Raw genomic sequence first — 18,512 nt, 5'->3', positions numbered from 1 at the left:
ACAGTGTGTCAGGAACCTAATACGAGTGTGTGGGCTCTCATTGAGTGTCAGGGCCCTGCCAGGGGTGTGTGGTGTCTCACAGTGTGTCAGGACCCTGCCAGGGGTGTGTGGGGTCTCACAGTGTGTCGGGAACCTGCCAGGTGTGTGTGGGGTCTCACAGTGTGCCAGGACCCTGGCAGGAGTGTGTGATGTCTCACAGTGTGTCAGGACCCTATCAGGGGTGTGCGGGGTCTCACAGTGTGTCAGGACCCTGCCAGGAGTGTGTGATGTCTCACAGTGTGTCAGGTCCCTACCAGTGATGTGTGGGGTCTCAGAGTCTGTCGGGATCTTGTCAGGTGTGTGTGGCGTCTCACAGTGTTTCTAGACCCTGTCGGGGTGTTTGGGGACTCACAGTGTGTCAGGAACCTAATAAGAGTGTGTGGGCTCTCGTTGTGTGTCAGGACCCAGCCAGGGGTGTGTGGGGTCTCACAGTGTGTCAGGACCCTGCCAGTGATGTGTGGGGTCTCACAGTGTGTCAGGAAGCTGTCACTGTGCGTCAGGACGTTGTCAGCAGGGCGTGGTGTCTTACTGTGTTGGGATCCTGGCAGTGTTTTGTGGGGTCTCACAGTGTATCAGGACACTGTGAGGGGTGGCGGGGGTGGGGGGTGGGTGTCTCACGGTGGGTCAGAGCCATGTCAGTGTTGTGTACGGTCTTACAATGTGTCAGCGCACTGTCAGGGGTGTGCCGGGTCACACAGTGTGTCGGGATCCTTTCAGGACTGTGTGGGGTCTCACAGTGCGTCGGGACCCTAATAGGAATGTGTGGGGTCTAACAGTGTGTCAGGATCCTGTCCCGGATGTGTCGGGTTTCACCGTATGTCATGATCCTGTCCGGTGTGTGTCGGGTCTCACAGTGTGACAGGAATCTGTCAGGGTTGTGTCGGTCCTCACAGTGTGTCAGGACCCTAACAGGAATGTGTGGGACCTCACTGTGTCTCCAGACCCTGCCCGGGGTGTGTGGGGTCTCACAGTGTGACAGGAATCTGTCAGGGGTATGTGTGGTCTCACAGTTAATCAGGACTGTGTCAGGGGTTTGTGGTGACTCACTGTATGTCAGGAACCTGTCCGGAGTGTGTGGTGTCTCACAGTTTGTTAGGACCCTGCCAGTAATGTGTGGGGTCTAAGAGTCTGTCGGGATCTTGTAATGTGTGTGTGGCGTCTTACAGTGTTTCTAGACCCTGTCGGGGTGTTTGGGGACTCACAGTGTGTCAGGAACCTGTCAGGAGTGTGTTGGGTATCATAGTGTGTCAGGACCCTGTCAGGTGTGTGTGGTGTCTCACAGTGTGTCAGGACCCTGTCAGGGGTGTGTGGGGTCTCACAGTGTGCCAGGACCCGGCCAGGAGTGTGTGATGTCTCACAGTGTGTCAGGACCCTACCAGTAATGTGTGGGGTCTAAGAGTCTGTCGGGATCTTGTAATGTGTGTGTGGCGTCTCACAGTGTTTCTAGACCCTGTCGGGGTGTTTGGGGACTCACAGTGTGTCAGGAACCTGTCAGGAGTGTGTTGGGTATCATAGTGTGTCAGGACCCTGTCAGGGGTGTGTGGTGTCTCACAGTGTGTCAGGACCCTGTCAGGGGTGTGTGGGGTCTCACAGTGTGCCAGGACCCTGCCAGGAGTGTGTGATGTCTCACAGTGTGTCAGGACCCTACCAGTGATGTGTGGGGTCTCAGAGTCTGTCGGGATCTTGTCAGGTGTGTGTGGCGTCTCACAGTGTTTCTAGACCCTGTCAGGAGTGTGTGGGGTCTCACAGTGCGTCAGGACGTTGTCAGCAGGGCGTGGAGTCTTACAGTGTGTTGGGATCCTGGCAGTGTTTTGTGGGTTCTCACAGTGTATCAAGACATTGTCAGGGGTGGGGGGAGTGTGTCTCCCGGTGGGTCAGAACCTTGTCAGTGGTGTGTACGGTCTTACAATGTGTCAGCGCACTGGCAGGGGTGTGCCGGGTCACACAGTGTGTCGGGATCCTGTCAGGACATTGTGGTGTCTCACAGTGCGTCAGGACCCTAATAGGAGTGTGTGGGGTCTAACAGTGTGTCAGGATCCTGTCAGGTGTGTGGGGGTCTCACGGTGTGTTACGACCCTTTCACGGGTTTGTGGGGTCTCACAGCGTGTCAGAACCTTCTCAGGGGTGTGTAGGGTACCACAATGAGTCAGCAACTTGTCAGGGGTGTGTGGAGTCTCACAGTGTGTCTGGATACTGTCCGGTGTGTGGTGTCTCACAGTGTGTTGGGACCCTGCCTTGGTTTGGTGGGTTCTCTCATTCTGTCAGGAATCTGCCAGGGGTGTCTGGGGTCTCACAGTGTGTGAGGACCTTGTCAGGGGTGTGTAGGGTACCACAATGTTTCAGCAACTTGTCAGGGGTGTGTGGAGTCTCACAGTGTGTCAGGATACTGTCCGGTGTGTGGTGTCTCACAGTGTGTTGGGACCCTGCCTTGGTTTGGTGGGTTCTCTCATTCTGTCAGGAATCTGCCAGGGGTGTCTGGGGTCTCACAGTGTGTGAGGACCCTGTCAGGGGTGTGTAGGGGATCACATTGTGTCAGCACACTGCCAGGGGTTGGTGGGGTCTCACAGTGTGTCAGGAACCTGTCAGTTGTGTGTGGGGTCTCAGAGTGTGTCAGGACCCTGCCAGTGATGTGTGGGAAATCAGAGTCTGTCGGGATCCTGTCAGGTGTGTGTGGCGTCTCACAGTGTGTCAGGACCCTGTCGAAGTGTTTGGGGTCTCACAGTGTGTCAGGACCCTATTAGGAGTGTGTGGGCCCTCATTGTGTTTGCAGACCCAGTCAGGGGTGTGTGGAATCTCACAGTGTGTCTAAACGCTGTCAGGGGTATGTATGGTCTCACAGTTTACAAGACCCTCTCAGGGGTTTCTGGGGTCTCACTGTGTTTCAGGACCCTGCCAAGGTTGTGTGGGGTCTCAGAGTGTGTCGGAAACCTGTCACGGGTGTGTGGTGTTTCACAGCACGTCAGGAACCTGCCAGGAGTTTGTGGAGTTTTAGAATGTGTCAGGACCCTGCCGGGAGTGTTTGGGGACTCGCAATTTGTCAGCAGCCAAGGAGGGATGTGTGGGGTCTCACGGTGTGTCACGACCCTTTCACGGGTTTGTGGGGTCTCACAGCGTGTCAGAACCTTCTCAGGGGTGTGTAGGGTACCACAATGTGCCAGCACCCTGTCAGGGGTGTGTGGAGTCTTATAGTGTGTCAGGACACTGTCCGGTGTGTGGTGTCTCACAGTGTGTTGGGACACTGTCTTGGTTTTGTGGGTTCTCTCATTCTGTCAGCAATCTCCTAGGGGTGTCTGGGGTCTCACAGTGTGTGAGGACCCTGTCAGGCATGTGTAGGGTATCACAATGTTTCAGCACACTGCCAGGGGTTGGTGGGGTCTCACAGTGTGTCAGGACCCTGTCAGGCGTGTGTGGGGTCTCACAGTGTGTCAGAAACCTTTCAGGAGTGTGTGGGGTCTCACAGTGCATCAGGACCCTTTCAGGAGTGTGTGGGGTCTCACAGTGTGTCAGGACCCTGTCAGTGGTGTGTGGTGTCTCGTTGTGTCAGTACACGGTCAGGGGTGTGTCGAGATCCTTTCAGGTGTGTGCGGGTTCTCATAGTGTGTCAGGACCCTATCAGGGGTTTGTGTGGTCTTACTGTGTGTCAGGACACTATCAGGAGTGTGTTGGGTATCATAGTGTGTCAGGATCCTGTCAGGAGTGTGTGGGGTCTCACAGTGTGTCAGGACCCTGCCAGTGATGTGTGGGGTCTCAGAGTCTGTCGGGATCTTGTCAGGTATGTGTGGCGTCTCACAGTGTTTCTAGACCCTGTCGGGGTGTTTGGGGACTCACAGTGTGTCAGGAACCTAATAAGAGTGTGTGTGACCTCATTGTGTGTCAGGACCCTGCCAGGGGTTTGTGGGGTCTCAGAGTGTGTCAGGACCCTGTCAGGAGTTTCTGGGGTCTCACAGTGCATCACAACCCTGCCAGTGGTGTGTGGGGTCTCACAGTGTGTCAAGAAGCTGTCATTGTGCGTCAGGACGTTGTCAGCAGGGCGTAGTGTCTTACAGTATGTTGGGATCCTGGCAGTGTCTTGTGGGGTCTCACAGTGTATCAGGACACTGTCAGGGGTGGGGGGGGGGTGTCACACGGTGGGTCAGAACCTTGTCAGTGGAGTGCACGGTCTTTCAATGTGAAGCGCACAGTCAGGGGTGTGCCGGCTCACACAGTGTGTCGGGATCCTGTCAGGACTGTGTGGGGTCTCACAGTGCGTCAGGACCCTAATAGGAATGTGTGGGGTCTAACAGTGTGTCAGGATCCTGTCCGGGATGTGTCGGGACTCACAGTATGTCATGATCCTGTCCGGTGTGTGTCGGGTCTCACAGTGTGTCGGGACCTTGTCGGTGGTGGGTGGGGTCTCACAGTGTCTCAGGAACCTAACAGGAATGAGTGGGACCTCACAGTGTCTCCAGACACTGTCAGGGGTGTGTGGTGTCTCACAGTGTGTCGGGACCCGGTCAGGGGTATGTCGAGATCCTGTCAGTTGTGTGTGGGGTCTCACAGTGTGTCAGGACCCTGTCAGGAGTGTGTGTGGTCTCACTGTGCGTCAGGACCGTGCCAGTGATGTGTGGGGTCTCTGAGTCTGTCGGGATCTTGTCAGGGGTGTGTGGCATCTCACAGTGTTTCTAGACCCTGTCGGGGTGCTTGGGGACTCACAGTGTGTCAGGAACCTAATAAGAGTGTGTGGGCTCTCATTGTGTGTCAGGACCCTGCCAGGGGTGTGTGGTGTCTCACAGTGTGTCAGGACCCTGCCAGGGTTGTGTGGGGTCTCACAGTGTGTCAGGACCCTGCCAGGGGTGTGTGGGGTCTCACAGTGTGCCAGGACCCTGCCAGGGGTGTGTGGGGTCTCACAGTGTGTCAGGACCTTGTCAGTGGTGTGTACGGTCTCACAGTGCGTCAGGACCCTAATAGGAGTGTGTGGGGTCTAACAGTGTGTCAGGATCCTGTCCGGGATGTGTCGGGTCTCACAGTGTGTCAGGACCCGGTCCGGGGTGTGCCGAGATCCTGTCAGGTGTGTGTGGGGTCTCACAGTGTGTCAGGACCCTATCAGGAGTGTGTGATGTCTCACTGTGTGTCAGGACTCTGCCAGTGATGTGTGGGGTCTCAGAGTCTGTCGGGATCTTGTCAGGTGTGTGTGGCGTCTCACAGTGTTTCTTGACCCTGTCGGGGTGTTTGGGGACTCACAGTGTGTCAGGAACCTAATAAGAGTGTGTGGGCTCTCATTGTGTGTCAGGACCCTGCCAGGGGTATGTGGTGTCTCACAGTGTGTCAGGACCCTGTCAGGTGTGTGTGGGGTCTCACTGTGTGACAGGAATCTGTCAGGGGTGTGTCGGGTCTCACAGTGTGCCAGGACCCTGTCGGTGGTGTGTTGGGTCTCACAGTGTGTCAGGACCCTGTCAGGGGTTTTTGGGGTCTCACAGCGCGTCAGGACCCTGTCGGTGGTGTGTTGGGTCTCACAGTGTATCAGGAACCTAACAGGAATGAGTGGGACATGACTGTGTCTCCGGACACTGTCAGTGGTGTATGGGGTCTCACTGTGTGTCAGGACCCTGTCGAGGTGTTTGGGGACTCACAGTGTGTTAGGACCCTAATATGAGTGTGTGGGCCCTCATTGTGTGTTCGGACCCAGTCAGGGATGTGCTGGGTCTCACAGTTTATCAGAACACTCTCAGGGGTTTCTGGGGTCTCACAGTGTGTCAGGACACTGCCAGTGGTGTGTGTGGGCTCAGAGTCTGTCGGGATATTGTTAGGTGTGTGTGGCGTCTCACAGTGTTTCTAGCCCCTGTCGGGGTGTTAGAGGACTCGCAGTGTGTCTGGACGCTGTCAGGGTTATGTATGGTCTCGCCGTTTATGAGGACTCTCTCAGGGGTTTCTGTGGTCTTACTGTGTGGCAGGACCCTGCCAGTGGTGTGTGCTGTCTCACAGTGTGTCAGGACCCTCTCAGTAGTGTGTGTGGGCTCACAGAGTGTCAGAATCCTAACAGGAATGAGTGGGACCTCACTGTGTCTCCGGACCCTGTCAGGGGTGTGTGGAGTCTCAGAGTGCGTCAGGACCGTGTCAGGGGTGTCTGAGGACTCATAGTGTGTCAGGACCCAGTCAGGTGTGTGTGGAGTCTCACAGTGTGTCAGGACCATGTCCGGTGTGTGGGGGTCTCACGGTGTGTCACGACCCTGTCAGGGGTTTGTGGGGTCTCACAGCGTGTCAGGACCTTGTCAGGGGTGTGTAGGGTACCACAATGTGTCAGCAACTTGTCAGGGGTGTGTGGAGTCTCACAGTGTGTCAGGACACTGTCCGGTGTGTGGTGTCTCACAGTGTGTTGGGACCCTGCCTTGGTTTGGTGGGTTCTCTCATTCTGTCAGGAATCTGCCAGGTGTGTCTGGGGTCTCCCAGTGTGTGAGGACCCTGTCAGGGGTGTGTAGGGGATCACATTGTGTCAGCACACTGCCAGGGGCTGGGGGGGGGGTCTCACAGTGTGTCAGGAACCTGTCAGGAGTGTGTGGGGTCTCACAGTATGTCAGGAACCTGTCCGTTGTGTGTGGGGTCTCAGAGTATGTCGGAAACCTGTCAGGTGTGTGTGGGGTCTCACAGTGTGTCAGTACCCTGACAGGGGTTGGTGGTGTCTCACAGTGTGACAGGACCCCGTCAGGGGTGTGTCGGGCCTCACATGTGTCTGGACGCAGTCAGGGGTATGTATGGTCTCACAGCTTATCAGGACCATCTCAGGGGTTTCTGGGGTCTCACTGTATGTCCGGACCCTACCAGTGATGTGTGGGATCTCAGAGTCTGTCGGGATCCTGTCAGGTGTGTGTGGCGTCTCACAGTGTGTCAGGACCCTGTCGAGGTGTTTGGGGACTCCCAGTGTGTTTGGACCCTAATAGGAGTGTGTGGGCCCTCATTGTGTGTTCGGACCCGGTCAGGGGTGTGTGGCGTCTCACAGTGTGTCTGGACGCTGTCAGGGGTATGTATGGTCTCACAGTTTATCAGAACCCTCTCAGGGGTTTCTGGGGTCTCACAGTGTGTCAGGACCCTGCCAGGGGTGTGTGGGGTCTCACAGTGTGTCAGGACCCTGTCAGGTGTGTGTGGGGTCTCACAGTGTGACAGGAATCTGTCAGGGGTGTGTCGGGACTGACAGTGTGCCAGGACCCTGTCGGTGGTGTGTTGGGTCTCACAGTGTGTCAGGACCCTGTCAGGGGTGTGTGGGGTCTCACAGTGCGTCAGGACCCTTTCGGTGGTGTGTTGGGTCTCACAGTGTGTCAGGAACCTAACAGGAATGAGTGGGACCTCACTGTGTCTCCGGACACTGTCAGTGGTGTGTGGGGTCTCACAGTGTGTCAGGACACTGTCCGGTGTGTGGTGTCTCACAGTGTGTTGGGACCCTGCCTTGGTTTGGTGGGTTCTCTCATTCTGTCAGGAATCTGCCATGGGTGTCTGGGGTCTCCCAGTGTGTGAGGACCCTGTCAGGGGTGTGTAGGGGATCACATTGTGTCAGCACACTGCCAGGGGTTGGGGGGGGTCTCACAGTGTGTCAGGAACCTGTCAGTTGTGTGTGGGGTCTCAGAGTGTGTCGGAAACCTGTCAGGTGTGCGTGGGGTCTCACAGTGTGTCATGATCCTGTCCGTGATGTGTCGGGTTTCACAGTGTGTCGGGAACCTGTCAGGGGTGTGTAGTGACTCACAGTGTGTCAGTACCCTGACAGGGGTAGGTGGTGTCTCACAGTGTGACAGGACCCCGTCAGGGGTGTGTCGGGCCTCACAGAGTGTCTGGACGCTTTCAAGGGTATGTATGGTCTCACAGCTTATCAGGACCTTCGCAGGGGTTTCTGGGGTCTCACTGTATGTCAGGACCCTTTCAGGGATGTGTGGGGTTCTCAGAGTGTGTTAGGACCATGTCAGGGGTGTGTAGGGTTTCACAATGTGTCAGCACCTGTCAGGGGTGTGTGGGGTCTCACAGTGTGTCAGGACCCTGTCAGTGGTGTGTGCTAACGCACAGTGTGTCAGGAGCCTCTCCGCTGCGTGCTGTCTCACAGTGTGTTGGGACCCTGCCTTGGTTTTGTGGGTTCCCTCATTCTGGCAGGAACCTCTTAGGGGTGTCTGGGGCCTCACAGAGTGTGATGACCCTGTCAGGGGTGTGTAGGGTATCACAATGTGTCAGCACCCTGCCAGGGGTGTGTGGGGTCTCACAGTGTGGCAGGAACCTGTCAGTGATGTGTGGGGTCTCACAGTAGGTCAGGACACTGTCCGGTGTGCCTGGTGTCTCACAGTGTGTCAGTACCCTGCCCTGTGTGTGTGATGTCTCACAGTGTGGCAGAACGCTGTCAGCGTGGTGGGGTGACTCAGTGTGTTGGGACCCTGCCAGGGTTTTGTGGGTTCTCTTACTTTGTCAGGAACCTCTTAGGGGTGTCTGGGGACACACTTTGTGTCAGGACTTTGTCAGGGGTTTGTGGGGTCTCAGAGTGTGTCAGGACCTTGTCAGGGGTGTGTGGGTTTTCCAATCTTCGTATTCGGCTGAAACGGGGAGCGTAGGAAAACATTTATTGTTGGAATGTTTTCTTTAGAGAATGTGACAGTGTTAGAAATAATGTTCTTCAATAATCAGGGAGAGAATCTGTTTCGTATTCAGAAATAGATGTGCGAATTTCACTGCCGTGACTGTTCCCTCAGCAAACAGCATGAATAACAGTGAAGAACAAGTTTGCAGGCAAATTGTAGAGAATTACCAAATCCTTAGTGCCGAGAAACGCAGGGGTTTCATTGTCTGAATTCAGACGGGAAAAGCATTAACACAGGTGACAGAAACCTGAGCAGTTTGAAAACTTCCTCTGGTACCATTTGAAAAATAACATCTTTGGAGTTTGTTCTTGGAATGCACCACTGTCCCGGGCTCCATTTTCACAGACATGATGGGCTTATGGATATAGTGAGCTTCCCATCCAGACGGTCACAGTTTAACTAATTGCAATATAATTTATAGATATTTCAGTTCTTTGCACCTTCCTTGCCGCGATCCCACAACCCTCGGTTTCCCTGTCCTTATTCCCATCTCTCACCCTTCCACAGTGTCCATCACACATCACATCAATTTCAGCTTCTGTGGACTGAGCTGAGAATTTTGTCCCCCATCACACCTTCACTAACACTGTCTCCTGATGGGATTCCCAGGATTATTGAGTGGGATATTAAACTGGATAACTTTAGCAGTGTTTGCAGTAAGGGGGTGCAGATGTGAATATAGTTGGTTTCACATGCTGCTTTGGGGTTGTACAGACTAGTTGGGGTGTTACCTGCTTTTCTCATTAAATTATCATTGTTATTCTGTGACGAGAACTTCAACGGACTTCCGGTCCTAAAAATGATGTTTTGTAGGATCTGAAGGATTTTAAAAAATGTGATTTAGGATGAGGGTTGTACCGGGGGTTGGGTGGTTGTAGGGAAATTATTTGATTTTTCGGAGAAAGACATTTCCCATAGTTTCGCTCCTCAGTTTGCCCTCTTCTCCATTCTGACCCCGGTAGGGGGACCTGTCTTTGCAGGACCGAGAGGAGTGATCCCTTTCAGCAAAGCCTCCAACTCTCTGCGTGGTTCCTCATACTGTCCTGTGAAAACTCTCCCTCCAGCAAACATTTTTCCATGTGTCTCACTGTGCGCTGTGACACGGTGGAACATTTACCTGATCAAATCCCCGTGACTCAACAACGACATGGCCCTACATAATATCAACCTTTGATGGAAACAGCGGTTTCTTCACTTACCTTTCAGCTCACTGGGAATCTCCAGAAAGGATCGATGGACCGGAACACAACCTGTTTGGATTTTAAATAATTTAACATGTTTCAATTTCTCAAATTATAAGTATGTAATGTTTTAATACAAAATTAAACTAATCTCTGATATAATCTCACCATGTTCCTTTATTTCCTTCAGTATTTTGTCCAACTTTGGGACACCAATCCGCATTTTGACAAAGGTTTCCCACATCACCCTCCGGGCGCGGGAGCCTTTCTCCATCACCAGGCTCAGGAGGAGTTTAGAACTGTCCGCCCGCTCTCCCTTATCAGCGAGATCAGAGATTTTCTGTGAAGAGTAACAGTGAACATATTGGGTACTGACAGATTCACACAGAGAATGAGAAGTAAATGATGTGCTCTGTAACGGGATCACACTGAGCAGTCACCCGGACGGGTGCTGATCCTGTCTGGACATGGACTGTACATTCTGAGTGCAGAGCACACGGAGGGACATTCACCGTGAACCTGGTCCACCAGTCAATGAGATCCTGGCTGGTCTGTGACCGCTTCATTGACATGGCTCCAAATCCATAAATAATTCCTCATTGGATTTGACGGTGTAAAACAGAAATCAGGAAATAACGATCACAGATGAAGAAAGAAGTCAGGATGGTTTTTATAACAGAGTGAACAGACTCGGAGAAGTTGCGGAAAAGATGATGTGATTCATCTCTTCGGTCCGCCAATGTCCAGCATGACAGCGGATTACCGGCTGACACCTGATGCCTTCCCTTTGCCTTTTCCAGTGGAGGTTTATTCAGTGATTACACATTACAACATGGCAGTATTCCCCGATTCACACTGTTTGCAGTTACAGATTGTAACACAATCATCTCCACCCAGAACAGAACACACTCGAGCTCCTGAGGCATCCAGTCATAATGTCCCGGTTCTCACTGACATCCTGCCGTCACACTGCACGGTCTTTTCAAAATGAAAATTCATACCATATTTCCATTTAAACTCGTTTATTGCAACCTCAAACAATTGTTACCTGCTCCCCTCGCTCTGACCATTCAGCCGCCATTTACACCTCTTTCAATCATTCCTTCAGATTCACAGTTTTAAGAATTATATACATATTTATTTCTGATTTGCTTTTATGCTTTAATATCGATGAGTCAGAGTTACAACACCCATCAGTCCTGTGATGTGTGAAAATTTAAACCCATTCTCCCTCCCACTCACCCGATGTTCCTCTCTGCTGAACTGATTCTCGGCCGTTAACGCCAGGCTCACTCCGTGCACCCCTCCTTCCATCGCCTGCTCCAGCCTGTCCCGGTAGAAATCTGTCAGCTGCAGCAGCTGGAAATCGTCCCAGCTTGCCAGGAGCTCGGTGAACACTGAGCTCGGACCTGTGAGGGAAAATGGGGAAAATTAAAGAAATTGCTGACACCATGTTGAGCGGTAACTTGCTCTCTGGAACATAAAGATGGTGCAGCGGGTCACCAAACACAGTCCGAGATATATATGGTAGGGGGAGTGGGGTCTGGAGAGGGGGTCAAGGAAGAAGGGGTGAGAGATCTGGTGGTGGGGGGTGGGTGAGCTGGAGGTGTAAGAGTAGGAGGAGCTGGTGAGTGGGAGGGAGAGAGAGGAAGTGAAGGGGGAAGGGAAGAGTGGGGAGACGGAGAGGAGAGGGGTGGTGAGAGATGGAGAAGAGAGGGTGGGGAGAGACGCAGCCGAGAGGGGGCAGGGAGGGTGAGGAGAGACGGAGAGATACAGAGTCAAGGCAATTGCTGACATACCCATGACCTTTCCTGTTGTTGACATCACTGGAACTCCGCCACTACCCGCCCGTTCAGCCATGTTGACGACAGTTGTGGTGAGATTTTGCTGCGCTGTAACATACAAAATTAACAGTAGAGCGTCATGCATTAATTGAAGTATAAAGGAGAACACTCTTTTGTTTTTAAACAGAACGACACACTTCCAATCATCTTGGGCCTATCAACTGAAGACCTGATATGGTCGAATCTCCCTGCGCCTATCCACTCTTAGACACACAATACCAATTTCTCTTCTATCCCTGGATTGTACAGCTTTCTGGGATTCCCCGTTGTGTTTACTGTCTATACTGCAGGAAACTCCTTTTAAATAACCAATCTGGTGTCCTGGACTGTGAATGATGTGTCAATGGAATGGCGAGGCAGATTGAGCAGACAGCGCCCACTGCTTTATCCTCCTACCACTGGTGGCGCTATGGTGATAGTGGATAGCTGTTATAGCAGTGAGGGGTGAAACATTTCTGCTGACCAATGAGAGCTACTCCTCTCATCACTGAATTATACAGTTTTCTCAGTCACACCTGATTCTCACCGTCTCCTTTCAGTTTAGCATCGCCTGGCATTGACACCAATAACAATATATAGATTGAGTCTACGTAGAAACACCCTGACATCCTGAACAATGCAATCTCACAAGCGTCACAACATCTTGTCCTGAAACACTGCATCTTCTCCACCAGGATTTTAAGATCATCATTATCACCTAATCTCCGGTCAAGGTTTATTTGTACATTCATCTGTCTATTATCAGATAGTTACATGGCACCTTGTTAAGCACAATGTAGACCCACCATAGATCAAAATCAGCACGCTGGCAAAAACAGATTGACAATAACTATAACAAAATGCTGGAATTATTGAACAAGACAGACAGTTTGTTGATACTTCAGATCGAAGACCGTGTAATCAGTGGTGTATCTAAGGTAAGGCAGTTATGGAACGTGCCCTGAGTTCCTCTTGAAGGGGGGAGCCACTGAGCAGTTTCTATTAAAGTCAGACAAGCCATCCCTGGATAGTGAAAAAAGAATTTTCTTCGGATATATATTATCACGGGTGAGAAGCACTGGGATGGCCATATTTCAGAACATTGCGTAAGAAGATCATGAAACATTTCTTCACCAAGAAGAAGGAAAGAGGAGCTGAAGAACAGAAGAGACGACAGTTGGAGTCGGAGGAAGCCAAGAAGTCGAGCAAGTTTTTCATACCTTTCTTTCAAAAGCCCGGGACAAGTAGTTCGACATGTTCCATGGAGTCGCCTGCACCTACTACAAGTTTGTTAGAATCCGAAGGTGGATCAAGTACAAATGCGTCACAAGCCGAGGAGGAAGTCAAGTCAGGTAAATCCGACAATGATGAGATTAACAGTAAGGCTGCCACAGAGCACCTGGACATGACAGGAGGGAAAGGTGATGGTGGTGGTGGTGATATTGTGTTTACTGACGACACTGAACCTACTGAACTGGTTGGTGTCAAAGAGCCTCGAACTGTCATACCAGAAGAGATTCAACAGCATGACATTGGACTTCTGAAGTTCGACAAGGATACTGGAAAAGCAATTCTGCCTGTCGCATTGAGATCAGAAATAATAAAGTTCGAAGTATTTCCAGAATAGTGAGGAGCCTTTCCTACCAACAAATAACCGCTCAATGAACAGAACTTAGTTCAAGAGGAAATTGGGAAATGGTCGTGGTGAGTAAGTGACTCACTCATGGCTGGTCTATTCCCCATCTAAAAAGTCTGCATTTTGTATCTGTTGTCTTCTCTATTGCCAGTCGGACCATCAATCTTCATTGGAGCAGGAAAGTGGATTCAACCAGTGGAAAGTACCTGAAAGGATTAATCTTCATGAAAATGCCCAGAATCATCGGGAATGCTTCACACAGTGGAAAGAAATGGGTAGAAATTTAGCTGGAAACAGAGAAGTTATTGACGCGGTATTTCAGTCACAGATTGAGAAGGAAAAACAGAACTGGCGTGATATCTTGACGAGAATCCTTCACTGCATAAAACTCCTTGCCACTCAGAGCCTGTGTGCGAGGATACAGGGAATCACTTCAGCTAGACGATGACTCCAATGTAGGAAATTTCCTTGGCTTACTGAAAGTACTGGCCGTTTTGACCCTGTTATAAAAGAACACCCCACTCATTTGGAAAGTCATCCTGGATCCACGTCTTATCTTTCACCGGGTATCCAGAACGAATTAATCCACATGATGGCATCCACTGTTCGCCAGAATTAACTGAGAGGCATTCGTAAAGCCAAGGACTATGTCTCATGTTCGACTCGACTCCTGATCAGGCACACCGTGAGCAGATGTCAGTAGTTGTGAGGTATGCGGAAGTTGATTTTAAGAGAAAAGCAGTGTGTGTTAGAGAGTTCTTCGTTGGTTTTATCCAGACAAGCCAGAAGGATGCCGAGAGCTTTGTTGAAGACATCGTGAAACAGCTAAAGAAGGACAAAATGAAGCTACAAGATTGTCGATCACAGTGCTGTGACAACGCCGCTGTGATAGCTAGACACAGAAGAATAAGTGTGAAGAACAACTTGGCAGTGCTTGTGAATTGCGTCAAACACTCACTCAACTTGGTGGATGCATGCAGCCAAGCAGGATACAATGATGGTCACGTGTTCTGGAACCATCGAAGCTCTCTACGTGTTTTTCTCGTTCAACACAGCGCTGGGAAAAACTCAAAAACGCCGTGCCTGTGGTTGTTAAGTCGGAGTCCGAAACGAGGTGGATTGCAAGGACAGAAGCAGTGAAGACCGTCAACAAGTACCTTGAGGAGATACTTCAAGTTCCCCAGGATGTGATAGACAATGAACATGAGACCAGTGAAAATTGAAGTGACGCAAAGCAGCAGTACAACCGCATGTTGAGCTACGATTTTATGATTTTGCTGGGATTTTGGAACAAAGTACTTGTTCGCATTGACCGTATTCAAAAGAGGCTGCAGGATCCTAGCATGAACTTCTACGATGCTGCCCTGGATTTGAAAGCCCTCCGAGATCATTTTAATGATGAAAGAGAAGTGTTGGTCATTGAGTCACTCGAAGGAGGAGTCAGTCTCTGTCAAGAATGGAATATTGAAGTTGAAAGACATCAGAGACGAAAGAAACGAATGGCTGATGAGAACTCCAGAGACTCTGGGCTAAGGAAAGAGTCATGAAGGGAACACTCGACCGTCTTCACAGAGAAATAGATGAAAGGTTCGCTCGTTTGCATGACACTGACGCCAGGTTTGGGTTCCTTCTTGATGTCGAGGGATTGTGTCCGGTCGCCAACAGTAACGACCTAAAGAAGAAGTGCGAACATTTGGGCGAATTGTACAGCTCTGGTGTTCATTGACAGCTGCTATATGAAGAAATGTTGGATTGCAGAATGTTGCTTTCAAGGCTGGTCAACATGAAAATATCAAGACCTGAAGAGCTTTTTGAAGTTATTGTTCAGTATGGAGATGAGAGCGTCTTCCCCAATCTTTGCATTGCTATTCAGATAATGCTAACCATCACAGTTTCCAATGCCAGCTGTAAGAGTTCATTCAGACTTTGTGATCTTGCTCTGCTGAGTGTAGAAAGAGAAGAAACTGTAAAAAAACTGACTTTGATCACATGATAGACCAATTGGCGTCAGTGTAAGTAAGGAAGGTGCAGTTATAATTCTCATCTAGTGCCATAATTTGTTAATTAAAAGATTAACGAGCTTGATTTGTATTTTTGAGCTGATATTATGGCAAAGTGATCTAAAAGATGGATGTCAGATGTTTGGACAAGGGCGCAATTTCAGTGCTTGCCACAAGAGCTGTTTTCCGTAGATACGCCCCTGCATGTAATCAAAGCTGAGCTTGTCTGCAGCAGCCATGTATCTGCTCTCTATCTGCGTTGTATTCTGTGTTGCGTATAGATGATTTTCTTATGATCCGGAATGGGGTAGGGCGTGGTAAAAGCGAAGGCCTTTGACAAGGTTTCACATGGAATGTTAGTTTGGAAGGTTCAATCGTTAGGTATTAATATTGAAGTAGTAAAATGGATTCAACAGAGGCTGGATGGCTAATGCCAGAGAGTAGTGGAGGATAACTGTTTGTCAGGTTGGAGGCCGGCGACTAGTGGCGTGCCTCAGGGATCTGTACTGTGTCCAATGTTGTTTGTCATACACATTAAAGATCTGGATGATGGGGTGGCAAATTGGATTAGTAAGTATGCAGATGATATTAAGATAGATGGCGTTGTGGATAATGAAGTAGATTTTCAAAGCTTGCAGAGAGATTTAGGCCAGTTAGAAGAATGGGTTGAAAGATGGCAGATGAAGTTTAATGCTAATAAGTGTGAGGTGCTACATTTTGGTAGGACTAATCAAAATAGGATATACATGGTAAATGATAGGTCATTGAGGAATGCAGTAGAACAGAGTGATCTAGGAATAATGGTGCATAGTTCCCTGAAGGTGGAATCTCATGTGGATAGCGTGGTGAAGAATGCGTTTTGTATGCTGGCCTTTATAAATCAGAGCATTGAATATAGGAGCTGGAATGTAATGTTTAAATGGTACAAGGCATTGGTGAGGCCAAATTAGGAGTATTGTGTACAGTTCTGCTCACCGAATTATAGAAAAGATGACAACAAAATAGAGAGAGTACAGAGGAGATTTTCTGGAATGTTATCTGGGTTTCAGCACCTAAGTTACAGAGAAAGGTTGAACAAGTTAGATCTTTATTCTTTGGAGCGTAGAAGGTTGAGGGGGGACTTGATAGAGGTATTTCGAATTATGAGGGGGATAGATAGAGTTGACGTGGATAGGCTTTTTCCATTGAGAGTAGGGGAGATTCAAACAAGAGGACATGAGTTGAGAGTTAAGAGGCAATTGTTTAGTGGTTACACGAGGGGGAATTTCTTTACTCCGAGTGGTAGCTGTGTGGAACGAGCTTCCAGTAGAAGTGGTAGAAGCAGGTTCGATTTTGTCATTAAAAAATTGGACAGGTATATGGACAGGAAAGGAAAGTAGGGTTATGGGCTGAGTGCAGGTCGGTGGGATTAGGTGAGAGTAAGCTTTCGGCACGGACTAGAAGGTTCGGGATGGCCTGTTTCCGTGCTGTAAATGTTATATGGTTATAGGGAATCAGTTACATATTTGCACTTTGTTCACAGCTGGGAACTGACGAATGTGATATCTTTTATTATTATCCACTCAAATACATTGAACTTACACTTCAGTTTCATCGCTACAAGATTGTATGTTTGCTGATTTCTAATAAAGGAGCACTAGCTTTTACAATCAATATTGGAGCTGAGGCACGTCATACTACTATAACAAATCCGAGGGGTTCGCCAACAGTTACAATTTAGTTTGGCTACACCATCAACAAAGGTTTCTCAATCTGCCGATTATTTTAAATATAAGACCATGAAATATAGGAGCAGAAGTAGGCCATTCGGCCCATCCAGTCTGCTCATCCATTCACTCATAAACTGATCTAATTCCTCCAGTCATCCCCACTCCCTTGCCTTCTCCCCCATACCCTTTGCTGCCTTGGTTAAGCAACAACCTATCTATCTCGGCCTTAAATACACCCAATGACTTGGCCTCCACAGCTGCACGTGGCATCAAATTCAAAAGATTTATCACACTTTGACTAAATTAAGTTCTTCGCGTCTCTGTTCTAATTGGACGTCCTTCAAACCTAAAGTTGTGTCCTCTTGTCCTAGAATCCCTTACCATGGAAATAACTTTGCTATATCTAATCTGCTCAGGCCTCTTAACATTCGGAATTATTGTTTTATGAGAATCCCCCTCATTCTCCTGAACTCCAGGGAATACAGCCCAAGATCTGCCAGGCGTTCCTCATACATAACCCTTTCATTCCTGGAATAATTCTTGTGAATCTTCTCTGAACCCTCTCCAAGGTCAGTATATCCTTTCTAAAATGAGGAGCCCAAAACTGCACACAATACTCCAAGTGTGGTCTCATGAGTGCCTTAAAGAGCCTCAACATCTCATCCCTGCTCTTATATTCTTAGTCTCCAGAAACGAATGCTGACATTGTATTCACCTTCTTCAGAACCGACTCAACCTGGAAGTTAACCTTTCGGGTATTCTGCGTAAGGACACCCATGTCGCTTTGCATCTCTGCATTTTGAATTCTCTCCCCATCTAAATAATAGTCTGCCCGTTTATTTCTTCCACCAAAGTGCATGACCATACACTTTCCAACGTTGTATTTCATTTGCCAATTCTTTTGCCATTCCTCTAAACTATGTAACTCTATCTGCAGGCTCTCGTATTCCTAAACACTACCCGCTCCTCCACCTACATTTGTTTCATTTGCAAATTTAGCCAGAAATGGAACACTTTATTCCCATTCTGTTTTCTGCCGATCAGCAAGCGCACTCAAATTTCAATGCTAACTTTATCATATTGTGATCACTGTTCCCTAAAGTTTCCTTAACCTGAAACTCTCTTATCACCTCCAGATCATTTCACGACACCCAATCCAGTACAGCCGATTCCCTGGTGGGCTCAACAACAAGCTGTTCTTAAAAACCATCCCTTTGACATTCTACCAATTCTCTCTCTTGAGGTCCAGTATTGACCTAGTTCTCCCAATCCACTTTCATGTTAAAATACCCAAAGGTTATCATGGCGTTGCCCTTCTGTCACGCCTTCTCTATCTCCTGCTGTAATTTGTAATCCATATCCCGTCTGCTGTTTGGAAGCCTGTTTACAACTGCCATTAGGTTTCTTTTACCCTTGGCATTTCTTAACTGAACCTATAGAGACTCTATACCTTCTGATGGTATGTCTTCCCTTTCTGATGATTTAATATTATTTCTTAAAGACAGAGTCATATCACACTCATATCTTCCTATTAACCTA

At 49.4% G+C, this 18,512-nt stretch overlaps 1 protein-coding gene across 1 annotated transcript in view; it reads right to left on the bottom strand.

Annotated features, from left to right (window-relative positions):
* LOC140722976 (NACHT, LRR and PYD domains-containing protein 3-like) overlaps positions 1-11,143 on the bottom strand; it is a 51,482-nt gene extending 40,339 nt beyond the window's left edge. The window contains exons 1-3 of the mRNA XM_073037599.1: positions 11,048-11,143; positions 9,974-10,145; positions 9,824-9,874 (exon numbers count right to left, since the gene is read on the bottom strand). Coding sequence (XP_072893700.1) covers positions 9,824-9,874; positions 9,974-10,145; positions 11,048-11,119 — 295 coding nt within the window. The 5' untranslated portion in view covers positions 11,120-11,143. The remainder of the gene's footprint in view (positions 1-9,823; positions 9,875-9,973; positions 10,146-11,047) is intronic.
* Between the last annotated feature and the right edge of the window lie 7,369 nt (positions 11,144-18,512).

This window comes from Hemitrygon akajei, unplaced genomic scaffold, assembly GCF_048418815.1.
Source record: "Hemitrygon akajei unplaced genomic scaffold, sHemAka1.3 Scf000096, whole genome shotgun sequence".
In the NCBI taxonomy this organism is placed as follows: Eukaryota; Metazoa; Chordata; class Chondrichthyes; order Myliobatiformes; family Dasyatidae; genus Hemitrygon; species Hemitrygon akajei.
This window is presented reverse-complemented; position numbering and strand designations above follow the sequence as displayed.